The 19824-nt window shown below is 39.8% G+C and overlaps 1 protein-coding gene across 13 annotated transcripts in view; it reads right to left on the bottom strand.

The window, feature by feature from the left end:
* Positions 1-1520: 1520 nt before the first annotated feature.
* Positions 1521-19824, bottom strand: part of NOX4 (NADPH oxidase 4) — a 108291-nt gene continuing 89987 nt past the window's right edge. For 11 of the 13 annotated variants that reach the window (XR_011138755.1, XM_068930534.1, XM_009689093.2 and 8 more), the window contains 5 exons: positions 13691-13810; positions 10089-10197; positions 9433-9501; positions 7245-7345; positions 1521-2339 (listed from right to left, as the gene is read on the bottom strand). Coding sequence is in view for 10 of the 13 variants with exons in the window: in XM_068930534.1 (XP_068786635.1) it covers positions 2219-2339; positions 7245-7345; positions 9433-9501; positions 10089-10197; positions 13691-13810 (520 nt within the window). In the remaining 3 variants the exon portion in view is untranslated. Of the gene's footprint in view, positions 2340-7244; positions 7346-9432; positions 9502-10088; positions 10198-13690; positions 13811-19824 lie in introns of those variants that run through there. The other 2 variants (XR_011138756.1, XR_011138757.1) reach the window with 1 other exon arrangement.

Genomic DNA, 19824 nt, shown 5'->3' with positions numbered 1-19824 from the left:
ACCCATGCAGGCAGTTTTAGAAATAAATGCTAACAATTAAAAAGGGACTAATCTTCTGCATATTCCTGTTTTGTAGTGGGAGATGAAGGAGATTCAGCATGAAAATATTGATCCTTTTGGCCGTCAAAAAAAAAAAAAAAAGCCAGTAGCTACCATGTAGGCTCCTATTTCCATGCGTTTCTATGACATTTTGGCTTCTAACTCCTTTAGGCTACTGTGCGAATTCCAGTCGGCAGGAACACGGCCATCTCTGGCTCCCTCCTTCTCCCATGAATTTCCAGCTGAGCAGAGCCACGGGCAAGGACTTTAGTGCAAAGTCCAAGCACTAAGGAACGCTTCCCCTTGCGGCCTTGCTGATGCACCTCCATCCTGCTATTGTACTTAGGGCCAGCTCCTGAGTAGAGGCTGCCAAGGCAAAGACCAAACGCATTTTCTCTAGTTACACATACAACATGCCAATAAACCACCTACTAGAAAAATGCTTTCCTCTGAACGCTGATATGTGTAGATCTCTTAACAGAGCCGATGTTGCAAGCTGAAAATTAAAGTCTTGCTGATGAGAAATAAAAATGATGTTAACTGGAAAGATGTAAGCTGAATCAAATGCATTTTGTTAAACTACAGGTGAATCATAGGCATGAGAGGAGCTAAGCCATCTGTGTATACTGCAGGCACTAAAGGATATTGCTCCTAAGCTTCTGCTGAAGATTAAGGGCCAGGTTTTCATCAAGTGTAAAGCAACATTGCTCTATTAAGATGCACTAGAATAATGCCTATTTATGCCACTTAAGGGTCTGACTCCAGCTTAAATGTCCTCTTCTCAGAGCAAAAGAAAGGAAGGAAATCAATGGGGTAAAGAGGAAATAAAGGAAACAGGCTATTGGATTGAGGAAAAAAACGTTGCTCCTCAGGGCTAAAAGGTTTTAAGTGTCTGATTCCACCTCTGGTCCTTTGTGGAAACTTTGACAGATTGGAAAACAGTTGTGGGGAGGAAGAAGGAATGAAATCTTAAATCTGGATGTCTGAGATCTTCTGACATATTGAAACCATACTGCAGATCCTGTAAAATTTCTAACTTCATATGTGATGCAAAGAGCCACAGTGACAAAGGCTTCATTCGTACTTTGTTGTAGATGGTCATGGAAATGACCTATCCGGTCGGATCTTGCTGCTTTTAAGTGCAAACAAGTGTGACTCCAGTGAAGGTAGTCCTGGAATCAGAGTCAGCAGGAGATACTCTGGAACCTCTAAAATTGGATTTCAACCTGCTGCATTGTAAATTAATCAGTAAGAGCATCTGGATAGTCCAGCCACAAAGTTTTGGACATTCAGGGCACGTGAGTGCAAAGCGAGTGCAATTCCCATGCTGCTGCATGGTATAACAAAAAAATCATATGGTGCCTCCTCCTGCTAATCACTTTTTGTGTTCCACCTTTCTGGCTGCATAAATCACACTTACTTTGCAAACTCACTGAATGATGAATCAATGCAAGATACAAAGTCTCCATGTACATCTGTTTGCTTGCCAAAAGGCTGTGATTTACTTCATGACTGAGTCTGGCCCAGACGTGCTACACAGTTGTGTTCACTTTTCCCTAGGGTAACATATCTTTCTAAAATTCTCCACCTCTCTTCCAGTCAGGATAGCAGCATTAACACCCATTATGGAAGCAGACTAGAGGAATAACATGGTGTATTTTACACACAGGATCCCAATTCTGCGATGCTTAAAATGTTTAATATGGAGTATCACCATCCCAAAGCCATATGATTCGTACACCAGTAAAAACACAAGGTCTTCGTATTACACCGTGTTTGTCATTTGGACTAATCTGGGATTTCGCTCACTGATCCAATTTCAGAGGACTGAAACGGAAGAAGTTTGAACGTTGCACAGATGATTCTTCCATCAGCTTTAAAGCAACTGTATCTCTCCCTAGCTTTCATATTTTTTTTTAATTAACAGAAACATTTCCAAAGAATCACCACTGCGATAAATATTGTGTGAATGCATTTGACTTTGAGCATAAGTCATCATTATTTGTCGGCATACTGCTGTATCCACCATTTTCCATAGTCTTAAATAATCATAAATAAGAAAAACTGTGCTATTCTTTGGTACATTGCTGTCTGCTTAAACCACAGCTGAACTTTTAAGTTGTACAAACAAAAAATTGCACTTTTATCTTTTACAGAGTCTTGCTAGTACAACAGGTTTTCAGCTGAAGGATTCTTTATTATATTCAAACCTTGTCCCATAAGAATTGCTGACGTTGCTCAGTTTATGGAGTATCTTAGAGATTTTGTTTGGTCCGCAGCAGAAAACTCCAATAGTTTTCCTGTTAACAAAGAGAAGAAGGTTATGACACTGCAAATAAACAGTAACTTCTTAGGATAAACAGAACTGAATTGTCTCACTATATTAACACATATGCCAGCTATGCATAGATTTTAAGGTCAGAACAGCTGACTAGACCATGTAGTTAAGATTACAGCAGCCACCAGATCTCTTCCAAGCGGCCCCACATCGAGTCCTATTACTTGTCTGGCTCTTACAGAAAGATACCCCACCTTGGTCTGAAGACCCCAAGGAATGAAGAATTACCACTTCCCACACTAATTTGCTCCATGATTAATCACCTTTTTTGTTAAAAACGTGTCTCAATGTAATGATTTCATTAGTGTAACTCATGATTTATACCAGCAGCAGATCAGAATCTAGTCGCTAATGGTGTTTTGGTACACTAATGAAACAGAGCACTATTAACCCGTCAAAGCAGTAGCTAGGATCAGAACAGGACACACACACAACAGCAGGGCTGAGCCACTCATGATGTTCATCATTTCCCTTTTTTTGAAAGATAAGGATAAGAGAAAGGAAGGAGCAGGGAAAGAGGATGTGGGGCTCTGTCTTCTATATTATGCCAAAGATCCTTCATCTTCCTGCTAAAATTGTGCCACTATACAGAAAAATCTTAAAGATTTACTAGGATAGAGAGAGACCACATAAGAAGGAAAATGGCTCTAACTATGATGATTTACAGCACTCACCAGGAGGTTGAAGGTTGGTCCCTGCCCCCAGGACTGTTTCAGTATTTTATCCAATGACTACTTAATATAAAATATCTTAGCACGGGATAATCAAATGCACAGTTTAAAGCTGCCTCACAGGCAATCAGTAGCATTATGAGTGTATGCGTTTGGTGAGAGAAAGGAACTAATACATTTTAAAACAAAATCTTCGGTGAATGTTGTCAAGTGTCTGTGCCTAATATTAGGCAGCAACCTGAACAGCATGGCAATCCATACCATGCAACTGAACAGAAACACTGATACAGCAAAACTGAGGACTGAAACATCAGAAGGCATCATAAAATTACACGGGTAACTGTAACTGAGCCCTTGTGCAGCCACCTTGCAATGCTAACTTTAATTACATGATCTCTCATACCAATCCATAACAAGTATTTGTAACTCACATTTTTCTCACTCTTAACATATCTATTAAACTTTGCTGTCCTGGTAGTACTCCTTTTAATGGCAAAGGGTGTTGTGCTGATGGCTGGATTTGCAGAAATAATGAGAAAGCTAATTGCTTGCAAATAAGATTCTCCAGCACTGACAGCCTTGGGACACCATATATTCGGTGCACAGTGCAAAAAAGGGTGCATGAGCTTTCAGCTAGAATCTTTGTTTTACTATATTTTTAATTCAGAGAATGAATTTTATTAAATATTTGTTTTCATTGGTCTAATTAGTACAGACAAGTGCTAAATAAAACCCTGGCTCGTCTGTCTCTCTCTCTCTATTTTATATATATATATATATATATGTATATATGCACATACATATACATATATATATACACATAAACCCAAGCATAGACATATCTAAACAGCATATACTGCTAATGTAGTCCCAGACCAACAACATCCTTCCAAGCACAAAGAATTTTCTGATCGTAAACAGAATCGCAGAAAGATTAAGTGGCTTGCCTAAGGTCACCAAAGAAGTCTATGCTGAGCCAAAAATTAAGCTGATGTCTCCTGAATCCTAGTTCAGCAGGCCAATGCAGCAGGCCAAAGGCTCCCAAACCTCCTTCCCTTGGGTACCCACCATGAGCAGCTACCCTGGACATCGCTCCACGAACCACGGACCTTCTGCAGCTCACCACCCACCTTCTCACTCACCTACTTCTGCCACTTCTCTGCTTGCTAATACTTACCTCTCTACCTCACTTGGCTCCTAGCTGGTTTCTTACAGAGATGCTGAGACCCAGCCAGGTGGAGAGCTGAAAGAAGCTGCTGTGTGGAACAGCACAAACCTATCCTGAGCTGATGGACTTTAATTGCATGTCACTTGCCTGGGTCAAGTGCTCACCTCGCTCAGACAAAAACAGACAGCTGGGTGATGCTGGGGCATAATGTCGGAAAATATTTAAAATACCACCATCACATATACTATCTGGCAAGCTCTGTTATAGGCCATTCTTTGCAATAATTATAAACTTAAAACAGGATCTTACTCATTCAAAGCATTAAGCAAATAACCAACCTCTCCAGAATCCTCAGTGTTCCTACGCGATTAGTAGGTCAGCATATATTCTTACATCCAGTTTATAAACAGTAGGAGCTGAGGGAGAGGTGAAATACTGTGCTATCGAGAGAGGACAGAGTCAGAATTTGAAACGTTCTGTTTTAAAACCCACATTTATTCCTAGAGAGAAATTTCTCCTTTATAGTGCACAATAAATGTATCATGGTGTTCCAAGCTCTCCCCTCCTACAGATATTAATGTCTTTTTTTCTAGGTCAGTTTCTGTCTGGAAAAAATCATGTATCTGTCTAAACTAAGCAAAATTCACGGCAGCACGATAGCAAAGGCATGATATAAGTTTTTCATCCAGAGGACAACTGAACACAAACAAGGATGCTGCTCTGTCCCCAAACAGAAAGCATGAAAAACAAGGCACATCATTTATTATATAAATTCTCTCAATGCACATTCGTGGGACTGTGGGTGTCATATATAATATCAACAGTAGATGGCATGCTTTTGCTCCTCTTAGTTCAGATGAAAGAAAAGGTACCCGATGTTGGGTTGTCCCATGTTAAGTTCTGAAGCTCAGACAAAGCTCAGACACTTATGAATGCATGTTGCTTATTTAGGACTCAAATAGCAACAACAGCAACAATTCACAAACCGCAAACCAATCAGATGGCTAAACCGATGAGAGGTTTGCCAGCTGCATATTAATTTACGTGCAGCTTTTACTAAAATGACAAGATAAAAACTGGAAAATAACTTGGCTGCCCATAAACAAGCCCAAGGTTATGATTGCAAATACATGTGAAAGTCTGAACACTGGCACCAGATGTTAGGAAAAAAATTGATTTTCTTTTTTTGGTCTACATATTGCAACAGGGTCATGGTCATTTAGGAGGCAAGTTACTGACAAATAAGAAGAATTGAAATAAAAGTATAAAAGTAGTAGGAGATGGAGAAATGGGGAGGCTTGGACTACAGAAGAAATGGAATTTCCCATCTTGTCCAGGGAAACAAGTGGAATATTTGCCTACAGTGTGTAAGCTTCTGTGGAGCAGCTATGTTACAGATCATGTTACATGTGACTATATCGACAGATACAGATCTGTATACAAAAACTTTGATAAAGGAGTGACAAAGCATGAGAAAGCCTGCATCTTAACAATCTGCAGGATAATCTAAAAGTATAAAAGTCAAAGAGGTAGAACATTACTTAGGTAATAAAAGACACCTAGCTTAGAAATAGTGGCACAATTTCAAGACCTGATGGGAAAATGCAGAGGAAATAGCACCTGAAGGTCTAATTAGAAGCAATGTGTTGGAAAGCATAAAAGAAAAAGGAAGTATGACTACCACTAATAGCTTTATCTATACTACATGCACTTACAATCTTGCAAGGAAAGTGGCAAAAATCTCATCATTTTCATCTTTTAAAATTGGATTCACATAGTTAAACAAAAAAGACATTAGAATGGGCCACAAAAGGTTAGCAGTTCTCTATGTACGGGCTTGAGCCAGAGTCAACTTGCCTCTCTGCCCTCTCTCTGTCCCTTTTTGCCCATGGCTCTTTACCACAAAATCCTTCTTTAAGTGATACTGGCCTGCATGGTATGAGAACCCTACTGAGGATGTCCTTTTGTGGCAGCCTTTGGGGAGCCCTGGGTAAGGGACCCTGTTCACAACATCCTCAAAAACTGAAGTTCAAGATTCATGTTGTCAGCACCTCACATGGAGACCAGTGATACATAATGGAGCTCAGTATTTCTCAAGATCCAGGCATCAGTGTCCCCTAGTTAGGTTCATTATTAGAAGAGAAAAGTCAGTAAGCCCTGGATAGATGTTCACTTTGCAACTGCAACAGAAGATAGTAACTTTGTGAGGGAAAGTTCAGCAGGTGAAAGGGATTGCGAGAGCACTTCTCAACCTAGAGCACGTAGGTTATCATAAACAGCTAAGAAAGGTGGCTTTCCTCTTCCTCATGGACTTTGCCAGAAATGGACTAAAGAAAATTCACACATTCTTTTCTACTGGATGTGCTTTTGAGGCAGAAAATTGCCAGCAGGCTATAACATACTCAACCAACAAAGCTGGATCTGGAAAAAGACATTCCGCAGTCTAACTGGACGCCTTCTCTGGTTTCCAGCTGTCTTGTTTTAGACTATAATGTTTGCCTAGTACAGTAAGAAGGCATTGCCAGGTCTTAACAAAGAATAAAAAAGTGCCAGGAACCTCCAAAGACAATGTATCCTCTGCATAAAAGCAATATAAGACAGTTAGATTCTTCCTTGTGTATTTCTTTGCAATTGAACACTGCAAATCACAAAAGTTATAGAAGTTAACAACTAAAAAAAAAAATCTTTATATATAAAAATGGCATATATTGCAAGCGAGATATTGTTTGCAGCAATGGATTCAAACATATGCAGTCTCTGTGCAGTGAGATGGAAATATATTATTTTTATTTTCTGGGCCACAGAACATCCTAGCTGCATGAAAAGCTGAACAGTTCCAGTATTAAAAGAAACGTTTCAATTTGTACAACCTATCTCTCACAGGAAAATCTTAGCTAATTTTAACATTAGTATCTTGAAAGTTACACTCTAAGACAAAACTGCAAAGTCATTTCCACACAAACATAGCTGCAAATGCATAAAACCTCCCTCCTTTAAACTGGCAAAATTCATTAAGACTGGTACTTACCGCCTGTTACATTTTGCAATTTCATCAAAAAGGAGTTTCCATCGTGGTCGTCCAATCAAAAGCCTTGAGTTCAGGGCTTGATATTTTTCTCCGATTATTTTCTGCAAGAAACAAAGAATTCTATGCTGCCTGATTTGCAAATAAATTTCCAAATCACACTCAGGGCTCCCATTTCTGATACTCACTGACTTACCATACCATTGAGGTGTAAAACCGTAGCATGAATATCAGATAGTTGTGAATAAAATTGCAGCCATTTCATGCATCAATACCTCTGCTCACTGCTTCTCAATGGCTCTCTCTGGTGTTCGCTGTACATTGTTCCTCATGTAGCTGCTCATTAATCTCCCCATTACTTTTAAATAAATTTATTCAAGCATAAAACAATAACCACATTCCCATTACTCATTCCCTCATTGGCATTTACTGTTAAGCTGGAAGATACCTCTCTGACGTAAAAATCATATTTCTGTCTGAAGTATTTTCTTTTAACTTTATATAAGTAACTATTAAAATAACTAGGTCTGAAAAAGTAACAAGAGAAATCTTTTATTTCTCCCAGAGAATAGTTTACCAGCTGTTTTGAGATGCCTTAGCAGCAGAAAGCAACCAAAACCAGTCCAAAGAGGAAACCTAACCCGTTTCCACCAACGCTGACTGACTAGTGTTCTTGCTTATCTTTTTTATAAAGTCAACTGTCCTTCCATTGCCTGGCCTTGCCTTTCCTTGTTTCTGTGCCCTCATGCAATAGGAAGATAGAGGAATTATATTTTATCTAGGCTCCCTCATTCACTCCTCTGTCGAACACTCCAAAACATTGTTCATAGTATTACAAACACATAGCCTCAGCTAACTTGTCCTCCACTGGCCTTTTATTTTCAAGAGGCATTTGCTGAAAAATGGGCTTGACTCTCTGTTGTCACACATACATACCACTTCTGTGGAAAGGGAGCATGAAAAGCAACACTGTTCTAACATTGGCAGCAGCCAGCCCTGTGCACGAACATCGTTGAACAGATAAGTTATAAGTCAGTGGAGAGTTGCATTTAACTCAACCTTGCTATATCAGCAGTAGTGCCACACTTGATGCCAGTTTTTTCTCAACAACCACAAAAGGAAAGTGACTTTAAAAAAAGTTTTAAGAGAAGACTTTAATAAATTCAGCAGCTGCTATAAACAGAATATTAGAAAACTTGCTTTGAATTGTACCTCATTACAACCTTGCTATGTCATTGCAATCCTGCTTTGTGTTTTAATTTTCATGCAACAATTACATACTAGGTTCATCAATTAGGTATTTTCAAGTATCCCAGGCCATCTGACATCATCCAGGCATTAAATCTTTGGAGCACTGTTCACAACTACAGTAGCTACTACATCACTTAGATGCATTGGATAGCATTCCTACTAGAGCTGTGAATGTTACGCTGTCTCCACCTGATACAAGGCAGATGAAAATCCTCTATGCAAGGTTCCCCACTGAATTTCACTTTTTGTAGTAATTTTCAAGCTTGGTCCTGAGCCCACTGCAGTCAAAGGAAAGTTTCCAGATGCAGCAAGGCAAAGAATCAGGCCCAGGCACACGTGCCTAATACTGTAAAACAAAGATTAAAAGTATAAAGGGCGTACAGGAGGTTTCAGGAGCTGGGGAATGAGCCTAGTCTTGGGGCTGGCAGTATATGATAAGCAACAACTCACTACAATTTTTGATCCTATACTTCAAGACATTTGTAACTTCTGTTGATATTTAAAGTAAAAATATCAAAGATTTTCAAAAATAGCCAGTTTCTCTTGAAATCTTTATTTTAAAAGAAGTTATGAGCTTGCAAGCTCCTACAACTATTCTGTTTTGATTCTTAGCCCAGAAATGATCCAGATATTTCCCATCAACTCCTGCCAGCTGTCTGGTCCGTCTGTGGCCTGGCCTGGAAGGACCTCTTTCCTAGAAAAGGAAGATATGGATTTCTGCCCACATACAATCAAATAAGGGCTACCGGACTAGGTTTTTTTTAGCGCTGTGGGGATGGACTTGTTCTCCTGCCCTACTAGTGAAGCAGCCACTTGAGTTTATGGCCTCATTTCCTGTTTTTACCATCTATAGTAATTCCCTTTTCCACTTCACTGACAATTTGCATTGTCTGCTACCCCAAGGTCTAGCTGGGTTTACAAACAGCATTTAGCCACATACCTGTATTCCATCTGTTTGACTGAGGTACAGCTGGATGTTTATATAGTCTGGCCGATTCTCCTGCCAAAGCTGGGAGAATGATAAAAACAGCTAGTGAAATAATATCCCATCTCTTAATGTAAGTAAGTGTAAAGTCACTTGTGGCTAGTATCCTGATACGCTTGGTTTTCAGCATCAGTGAAATAAGCTTTTTAAGGAAGAAGATATGCCTACACGGCACCCCTTTGTGCACTCCGGAATCTTGTTCACATCCTGTTCTGTACAAATATTATTTTACAAAGCTATGCTGCTCTTAAAATCCACCTGAAATTGTAAATCCCCCTCCCTTATCAGACTGTCTAATAGCCAAATAACTGAAGGCCTCTCAGACTCCTCAACTTCCACGTTCTTCTTCTATCTGATAAACTTAGTGAAGATGTGTCAAGACTACCGGTACACAGCAACACTGCGCAATGAAATACTGATGAGAGATACCCAAGCCATTTTGTGCAGCTCCACGCACAAGCAGAGTCTGGGTCAGTTAGCCCAGGCAAAGGTACCACTGGAGCTAACTTGTTTTGGACAAGCCAGCCTTTTGTATTGCATGCCAGTTGTGTGGTGTGGACATTCCCTGCGTTCATTAAGTTGTTAATATCCTTCCAAGTAACACCCATTACCTTGTTATGCAACATACAGAGCAAATCTGCAAACCAGCGGAAAGATTCGATGTCCCTGCACACCCAAATGAAGTAGAGTCTTCTGAGTTTGTAGCATTTCCAGCCGTCACTTGAAAATGAAATGTTTGAGGAATTAAAAATTATCATTTAAAAAGAAATATTAACTAAGATGCTTTATATTCATTAGTGGAAGTGTGAATTTCCACTAGAAGCCAACTGGTAAGTTGGTTTTTCATCCTATAACACATCAACACAGTGAAATGACCAAAGCAGTCTATGAGAATGATCCTGGCAATACTAAATCTCTACCACAGAACCAACACCCTTCACAGAAACTGTTTCTGCGTTAGAGGGTTGCCAACTATATAAATGATTTAGGCCGAATATAAGGATTAAATGCATCATCATCAAACTTCTATTTCAAAGCAAAGCAGACAGTTCGCATGTATCATGTCAGCTCTGTATTAGGTTTATAAAATGCTCCACAAGAGGAAAATATTGACAAATGCAATAACGTTAGGACTAAATTCTGTCATTTTATGTGATAAGCTCTGGTTGATTTTAATTCATACTGTAGTGGATCACAAAGACTAAATCAAATAAGGGCTCCACCGTATTAGGCAATTATGCGACATATTACAGTTCTCAGAAAATGCTGGTGGGCGAAATGCAGCCATAGGCAGAATCTGGCCTTTCATTTAGAAAGACATGACTCATGTCAGGTTTCTAATGCAAACAAAACACAAACATAGTAGAAAGGAAGGACTACAATAAACTGCATTAGAAAACAGAAATGAAAAACATTCTGATGATTAACGAGTTCAAAAAAGCAAGAATATCCAGTAAGTCTTTTCTTGGTTGCCAGTGATGCTTCTTGTTGTTGTTCTGATCACTCAAGTGGCCCATGAATGGATTATTTCCTCCTCTTTCTCCTAAAATAATTTTCAACTAGAAAAGGACACACTCCTGTCTCAGGAACCAATCTCAGCTGCAGAGCTTCATGATACATCTCACTGCATCCACTGTGCATGATTTCAAACTTTGTGGTCCCTGGCATATCCAACATCGGTACTGTGCTAACGGGTCTATGTAGTGGATGGCTTCAGTGACTGTCTTATCTCCATAACCTCCACTGTAAGCCTGAAGGGGCAGGATGGAAACACTCTCAGCAGCATGTAGGAGCTGAGTGTTCCTCGTCTTTGGCGTGAAATTTCCATGGACAGAAGAAAACTCCTTTAAGACTGCGGAGCACTTTGTCTTTCAGGTCCTGATTGCAGCTTCTATATTTGTATATTGTTGACCTCCAGAGTAGGATTTCCTCCATGTTTTTCTGATTGCTTATACTAACTGAAGCCCCTTAGGAAGGGTCACAGTCTGATCAGATGTGATGAGATAACTATAAGCAATAGCAAGGAAAATAAGTGTCTTCCATCATAAGGAAGATAGAAGAAGAGAAACATGTAAGGCATTTTGGATGGAACTGCTGTAGCTCAGTAACAAAACACCACTTTCAGTGATGAAACACTGCTAGAAATCAGCTGAACAAGGGAGCTAGAATGAAAGACTTCATGAAATAAGTCAAGCACGCATTTAAAACAGCACATCAAATATACATGCTTGGATCTACCCCCAGGAGGATAGGCTATGCAATAAACGTGTAGTCTCCTAGTACAACCAAATCCAAACGTATACAACACTTGCTGCATGTTTTTAGACACTATCACTGCCCGTAATAGTCATTGTTTACAGACACCTCTGCAGGGAAGCCAATAACTTCCTTTAATATACATCATGATTTGTTAGAAACAGGGTATATTTATTCAACAGGTAAGTGGACAGAAGGACAGGAGCAGCAATTAAATTGTGTTCTTACAACAGGAATACAGTTGAGCAAGAAACAAATGACTTTCAGTGTAAACTGTGTTCTGATCTCCTTCAGAACTGCATGTCCTTGCAAAAACAGGATTTTCCCGCTGTTCTGCAGTGCTGGCATCATAAGATAGTTTGCATTTTAACATCTGCCAATTTCAGTTTCTAAGTCAGGGCAAAAACAACAGGCAGATCATCTAGATCATCAGTGCTTTGTTGTAGATGTTCCTAAACATCAAGAAGTAAAGCAGGCTAAGATCACTACTTTTCTCCATGTATAATATTATAGTGCACAAAGTAAGATTTGCTACAAAACCAGGTTATGGGATTGACTGTTTGGAAGCCAATTTATAGCTTTATCCAGATAAATGAATCCCATTTATCTGACATTGAAAAAGTTTTTAGACACTAAGCTTCTATGGCAATGTCTGTGCAAGTTCTTACTGCTTCTAATAACACACTGATAGAGGCAGCCATCTCATTACCCACTGTTGGTGCATCGTTATGATATGTGACATTTTTGCTAAACACCGTCAAGTATAATCCATCATGAGGAAAATGGCCAGCTTATCCACCTGGTCCCCACGCTCTCAGCAAAAATGTACCTATGTTTCACATTCTTTCTCTCTCTATCTCTTTTTTTTTTTTTTCAGGAAAAGAAAAAGGGAGCCCAGGATGGTCTTTGTGGGTTGTACCATAAGACAGGTGGGGCTGATACAAAGAGAGATGATTTTCAGAAGTGCTCAGCACTGCCACGTCTAGCCCAGACGAAGGACAGACAGAAGAACATGCACAGCATCTAAGACCGAGGCTTCAATTTCATTTTCGAGTTAGAGCTGGCCATTGGCCTTCTCACCTTAGAACAAATGCTTCCATTGCACATTGTAAAACAACTTCTCAAATCAGCCAGCTTTTAAACACATCAGGAAGGCTCACTGTTTTGGTTGGCTCTTTATATAGTGCCTTTGAAACTGGGGTGCTTAACCCGTGACTGGAGCTTTTAGCCAGTATTCCAACAGAATAGCAATCATAAAAGCAACCCCGCTTCACAGGATGTAGGATGTGGTGGAAATCATGTTGCCCAAGTGACAGAGAAATGAGAAATGAAAGTTTTGGTTTGAATGGAATTTCAAGGCTTTAATTTAAAAGAAAAAAAAAAGAAAAAAAGAAAAAAAAAGACACATCTAAAATTTAAATTTTCCAAATGGAGTTACACATCCAAACCTTATCTGAATCCAAGCTAAACCCTTTAAAACCCAAATCCAAGGCCCTTACTTCAAAATCCTAAGCAAATACATTTAGAAAAGTCAAGCGGAACAGCAGAGCTGGCCTGCATTTCCCACAGAAAGACTGTCACAGCTTCCTGACTCTCAAAAACCCTGCTATCATGGCCCACAGCCTTGTCTAAACAGAAATTACGGGGCAAATCTAGCTAGAGGGTCTGTGATCATAAACAAACAGTACAATAGACTAGGCTGGTAGCAGCATATAAAGGCTAGTGATGTGATACCTCTGTCCCAGCTGATGTGCCTCACTGGCACAACTCTGCCAGAACTCTTTGGCGATAAATGAGATGAGATGAGATGTCTTAGGCTCTCTCAGTCCTTCGCCTCACTCCAAGGAAGCATTCATTTATGTTATGCTAATAGAAGTTCTGAATACCTCGGCATTTGACGTGCACTACTATGGCAATTTGGGGGCGGAATGGCTCTAAATGCCTTAAGCTCACTTACAGCAATGTGTTGAGTATTGATGCGAATGGTGTAACTCCAATACCTCCAGCCACACAGAGGCTGACCTCATAGTTCAGGGATTCCTCAAAGGGACTTCCGAAAGGTCCATCCACATACAATCTGCAGGAAGAGTAAAAAGAAAACTTTTAGAGAAAGACCTTGCGAGAAATTGTTTCAATTTTTTATTACTCTTGGGATGCAGAATATGGAAACCTTTTTCCAGGGAAGCTTTATGTGGATGAAGACTGTGGTGAGAAACTAATGCCCAAGTGGTAAGAAAATTTATCAGTTATATAAAAATCTCTTGGTAGACTCCAGGATTAGATAGGCTATTTTTTAATCAAACAAGTGGAGATGGCTAAACTAACTGCCCTTCACATGTGGTATTAGAGGGCAAAGAAACTGCTACACTAGAGATAATAACAACTTGGCTGATCACAAACAGGAAGACAAAGAGTTTGGCTAACCCCGCCCAGGAGGCTTCATCTCTTGAACATCAGACACAGCTGAGATGAACAAAGGGGTACAAAAATATTCTTCCTGATTTCCCATAATGCTTTTCAAGGGAATAGAGGACACCTGATATAAATGTGCCCTGTAGTGAGAAAGAGGAACAAATTAGTGTCTACCCACTTCTTTGTTTCATGTCCAGAGTTAGCATTAGCATTCACATCACTTAGATTTCCAGTACAATTAGATGAGCTTCTCTCATCTCTTCTGTTAAGGCATAGTGCTGAACTAGGCAAACAAACGGTTTCAGTGTCATGGGTGATTGGCAAGAGACGAAAATTACCATGAAGGCTACACCTCTCATACTGACTGTATGGTCTTGAGCATTGCAACTGTCTCTAGGAAGGTACTTCAACAGCACATGGCTGTATCCTTCCTATTGCAGCTGGGGCTGCAATGTAGAGCTGATTGGGAATGTGGTCTCTCCCAGTCATATTGAATATCTGAAGAAGGGAAAGATCATTGCATTGCATCCCTTTAACTTATCTCTCTCATTGTTATGACAGTTTCACCCACCTTTTTAAAGATTATTCAGTGACTAGGAGACTGAGTCTCATTTCCAACCCATTTTGAATATTACCGACTCCGTGAAAATCAATTGCTGACAATTTGAAACAGGCCCTTAGGCACCTTCGCAGATTTGACCTCCAAGTCTTTATCAAACTGCTGAAAATCGGATCAAGGTCATCAATAGATAGCTCAACACTTATGGACTACAATTTTTCTAAGATTCATATAACCACTATTCTACCTAAGGAATATTAACTGCATCTGTCACTTCACTAATAGATTCACCTTTATAAACTATTACGAATAGAACTCGAACAGAAAATTTAGTCAAGATCCAGTCTGCGTAGGATTGCCTCACCGAATTACCGCATTTTAGGTAACCAGTGAATGCACCAGCATGTGGCGAGGCCAACACTGTGTTCAGCTGTTTCTGGTTCCCCAGTTCAGTGACTCTTTGCTCACAGCTAGGCTGACTGAGATCAACCTTTGGCACGACTCCAGAGAAAAGCTCCAACATATACATACACATACCGGTACCATTATGTAACTAAGCTAGGCATGCTGTATGTCTAGTAAGGCAAAAACTTCTCCTTTATACCATCAGTCAGAAAATTAAAGGCAGAAGAGATGTGTCTTTTCCCAGACAAAGTCTTCCAACCATCATTTGACTCTTTCCTATTGAGGGCTGGCTCTTAGCCATGATTTAAGATTTTACAATCTGATCCCATTGCTTTTACTTCTGTGCTCTGACCCTTGACATCTTACCAAACAAGGCAACATCTTGGTATATCTCGTATATCAGACAACATCTTGGTCTGAGTATCTTTGGCCAACATGACCCTTCCTGGGACAATTCTTGAGAGCTCTGCTATTGCTGACATCTTGATGCCTCATATGCCAGGCTCCTTCTCCTACAGTGCCTTATCTAAAAATGGATAAGCACCACTTTCTGAGGGAGCTGCAGGCAAACAGGCCAATCGCTAAGTATGCCCTACCTTAAAACTCCTTTCTTGGATCTTGCTGTCCTACCTTGAGAGAGAGGGAGAAGACTCTGGACCAGCCATATTCATCACCAGAAGGCAACAAGAGGCCTGGCAGTCTAAGTTTTTCAATAGTTAAAATTAATCACTAAAATTCACAACTAATCAATCTGCGACCTCAATACATTTATTCTTATTTCTGCCTTTACATCCTGAAGTCACTACAGTATTCTACAAATGTCCTCTTGGAGAATCTGAAGCCTTTTGAATGTCAGGTATTTTAGTATCAGCACGATGAGAACACCAGAAAAATAAATTCACTTTTTACTTAGGATAGGCGCTTTCTTTTGCAAAGTAGGGCCAAGAAAAACTAAACTGGACATGTGCACACAGCTCGTATAAATAGAACTTTAAGAGTCTTTTCATGAAACGGTTTCTGTTACGTAACACTTTCTTCCCCATTTGCTTAACAAGTGTTTATTTTCCACTAATGAAATGAAACCACTTCTGGAGCAGAGTGCAGCACCAGCTGCTTAAAGAGATCATCTCACCACTGCACTAATGTTTGATTCAGGAGGTTAAAAAGTATCTCTTGTTAAAATGAATCAGCAGGGGCAATGTAGAGAAGCAAAGCATTATTTAGAAAGGAATCTGGTCCAGGGACATTTTGAGACAACTTCACAAATGTTATGGGTCTAAGGTGCATGTCTCAACAGAGATCTAATTTTGCGATATCAATGGGATTAAAAAAGAAAAAAAAATCTGAACTGGATCATCAAGGCAAGTAGCTGAAGTCCACTGTCATTCCTTGAATATCTCCTGCATGTGTTACCCTAACCTGATCCTGCCTAGCTGGTGAAATTTGGCAGAAGCACTCCTAAAGGTATTAAGGGCATAAGCACAGGCCTGAGGGAAATTCTTTGCATTTTGCACAAGCCGTTAACTTTAATCTGGACATACTGACTCAAAGCCAACATTTGAGGCGAAAAAAACTAAAGCAAACAAAACAAATGTGATTCAGCAAAGTAGATTTTCCAGAAATGAACACAGCTGATCTGACAGTAGTCTTATACTGTGTGGGAGCCACTCAGCAGACCTGCACTTAAGCCTATTGGGGAGCTGACTGCTTGAGGACTATCCAAATTGTGTACGTTTGATCTTGCAAGGGACTAAGCAATTTCTGCGAAGTCTTAGTGCCACCGAATACCACTGATGTGATTAGGGTTTGTAACATGCAAAACGGGATCTAGTCACTGCAAACCAGTCAAGCATGTTCATAATTCCATAGCAGAAATTCAAGAAACTAGCTTCAATTAAATATGTACTTTGGTCAGACTGCTCCAGTTTGTGGTCCGTTAGCCAGATCTGGTCTGCAAAATGCTTCCATTTGCCCACTCCTTCTTCCTCTGAGGGGGGGAGGAGTGGTTGTTTGGACAGCAAATACAGTCAGAACAGCCAAGTGCCTCCTGCTGTGCCTGCATGTGGCCCAGCAGAGAACAGCCAGGAGTCACTGAATCCAAGTATAAGAAAGAGAAATGGGGAAAAAGCTAGAGGGATATTGCTACTGCATTAACCCACTCTACAAGACTGCCCGAAAAGACTGATTCCAAGGTTAACAGGATCTGCCTGGAAGATTTTGTTGAATGTATAACATACGATATTATTCCCACTTTACTATGGGGACACTTTATAATTAAAAGAAATGCTGTTCCCAACCCTCCGTTGGATATAGTCAGTTAGAAATAGTTCCTCTATTCAAGTCAGTGGAAAACAAAAAGTCTCCTGGTACCATATAGAACAGAGCAGTGATGAGCAGAACAGTGATTCAAACATGGACTTGTACCAAGATTATGCAGCTTGCACTTCCGGGCAACATGTTCCTGCTTTTATTTGGTAATAATGACAAGTTTTGCATAAAAGAAGTTCATTATGGCAAATGAAATCTCACAGTGTTCGATAATAGGGCACGCAAGCCAAATCGGGGTGAGGTAACTTTTTTTCTTGAGTTTTGTCCCAGATATATCACACTACCATACTATTCAGTCTCACCCCCCCAGCTTTAATTTAATTAAAATGAAGGAAGGGAATGGAAGTTTAGAAAAAGTTTAGAAATTTCCCCTTCAGGCAAACCAATTCAAAGTGCTCTTTTCAGATATATTCATGGAGATACCTACCCACACCTCTGCTAGACTTTAATCTCAGTGCAGTATGTTTTAATGAAGTATGTAGGTGCCCTTAGAAAAGTTTAATTTGTATTTTGTACTGCACTACACAACTGTAAATGCTGATATTACATCTTAGCTTTTTTCCTGGTTCTTAGGGAGCTACTGTGAGACATTATCAGGCATATTAGTGGAATAATAGATGGATGGGGGAGTTAATTCAAGAGCTTATAGGAAATTTTAATTAAAAAAAAGTATCAGCATTTGTAAGCTGAACAAAATGGTTGGATGCTAAGCACTGGACAAAACAAAGAAAGTGAAGTCCTAGTCCTACTAAATTTGTGGATAAACCCTTATCAACGTTAATAGAGTAAGGATTTCACACAGTAAGTATGAGATCTGATATCCTTCTGGCAGGATTCATTTTGTTATTAACACCTAAATGTGGATATGTTCATGTGAGTATATTGAATAAGTCCCCATAAAAGTCAACAGAGATGTAGGCAATACAGTCAGTGGAGCCTAGAGAGTGATTCAGAATATGATGAGCTATCCTCTATGTCTACTAAATATATTAACTCAATTCAATAGGACCTTAGAGATCTGGGTCCCTCTGGATTGGCAGCTGAATGCAAGCAGAACTAAAATGGCACTAGACATCTGGCCTGAGGCAACTGAATCGAGACCTAGATCTCCACTGGTATAATCATTGCTTAGATTCACACACAGACACCTACATTTAGACGTCTTCAGCTGGAAATGAATACCCCCTTGATTCCCTATGAAGGGCTTGTGTCATTCACTTAAATAAGTTCTGGATAAAAATCCACCCAAAACATAAATAAAATCAAGTACACAAACTCCATCCCACATCTGCTCTTCTCTTTAGCTTGTCCTACCAAAACCTCGGCTCAGTACTGTAATGATGGATACGACCTAAGGAACCAAGTTTCAGGTGGCTGAAACCATTTCCTTATGCTCTTCTGCCACTGTAACTCCTCTCACTTCTCATTTACTAGAGAGATGCCACCACCTCCCTCTGATAATCCAGAATGCCAGCCTCCACCCCCACATGATAAATATTCAAACAAGTATCTTCATGTTCCTCCCACGTAGCCCTTCATGCCTGAGAGGAATTCTCTGTAAACATCTGCAGAGCTATTTCATTATCTCCCTCCAAATTCCTTCATAAGACTCCTCTTTCCTGTAATATCTAAAAATGAATAAACCAAAACTTGACAGCAGTTCAGCTGCTGCTGTGCTTCCTATAGCTCAGTCATATGCTGGCCCAGTACTGTTTCACTGTTCTCTGAATTTTGCTGTTTGACTATATCCCTCTATTGTCTCCTGTTTCCTTCAAGTTTAAGTTGATTTGCTCGGGACAGTCTCTTTACTGTGTGACTGCACGTATCAGAATAGTTTCCTGATTCTTGATTGGCTCTTCAGGGCAGCATGACAATATAGCATGACAAACACGGGAAACCATTCAATTTTGAAACTTATATGTGAATCTTACATATACCAGGCTTACAGAAAGCAAAACTGACTGAGAAGAGTTACAATACACAGTATTGTAGGCTCTGTGAAGGCTCAATAATCAGTGTTTATAGACTGCTTCAATAAGATTGAATTACAACAAATTATATGATTTTACTTTTCAAAGACACTGTACTTATTGCTATCAAAGATTTCAGATATTTGCTGCAGCAAAAATCCAGACAGCTGCTTCATCTTCTGAAGATGATATATGACACTTTACCCCATTATTTAAACTTCAAATAATAAGCTTATATACTCTGACAGTATTTTTTCCAGAAGGCTTATGATTATTGACAGCATTTCAGTACCAATTGCCTTTACAGATGAAGAACCACCACTGAATGCTCATCATCCTAGGTTTGGATGGATTTCCAAACCTACAATGGCTTCCAGGGCTTATAAGTGTAACTAAATGTGACATCTGGCATGTGAG

This window comes from Struthio camelus, chromosome 1 (assembly GCF_040807025.1).
Source record: "Struthio camelus isolate bStrCam1 chromosome 1, bStrCam1.hap1, whole genome shotgun sequence".
NCBI lineage: Eukaryota > Metazoa > Chordata > Aves > Struthioniformes > Struthionidae > Struthio > Struthio camelus.
Note: the sequence above shows the minus strand (reverse complement) of the source record. Positions and strands in the feature narration are given on the sequence as shown.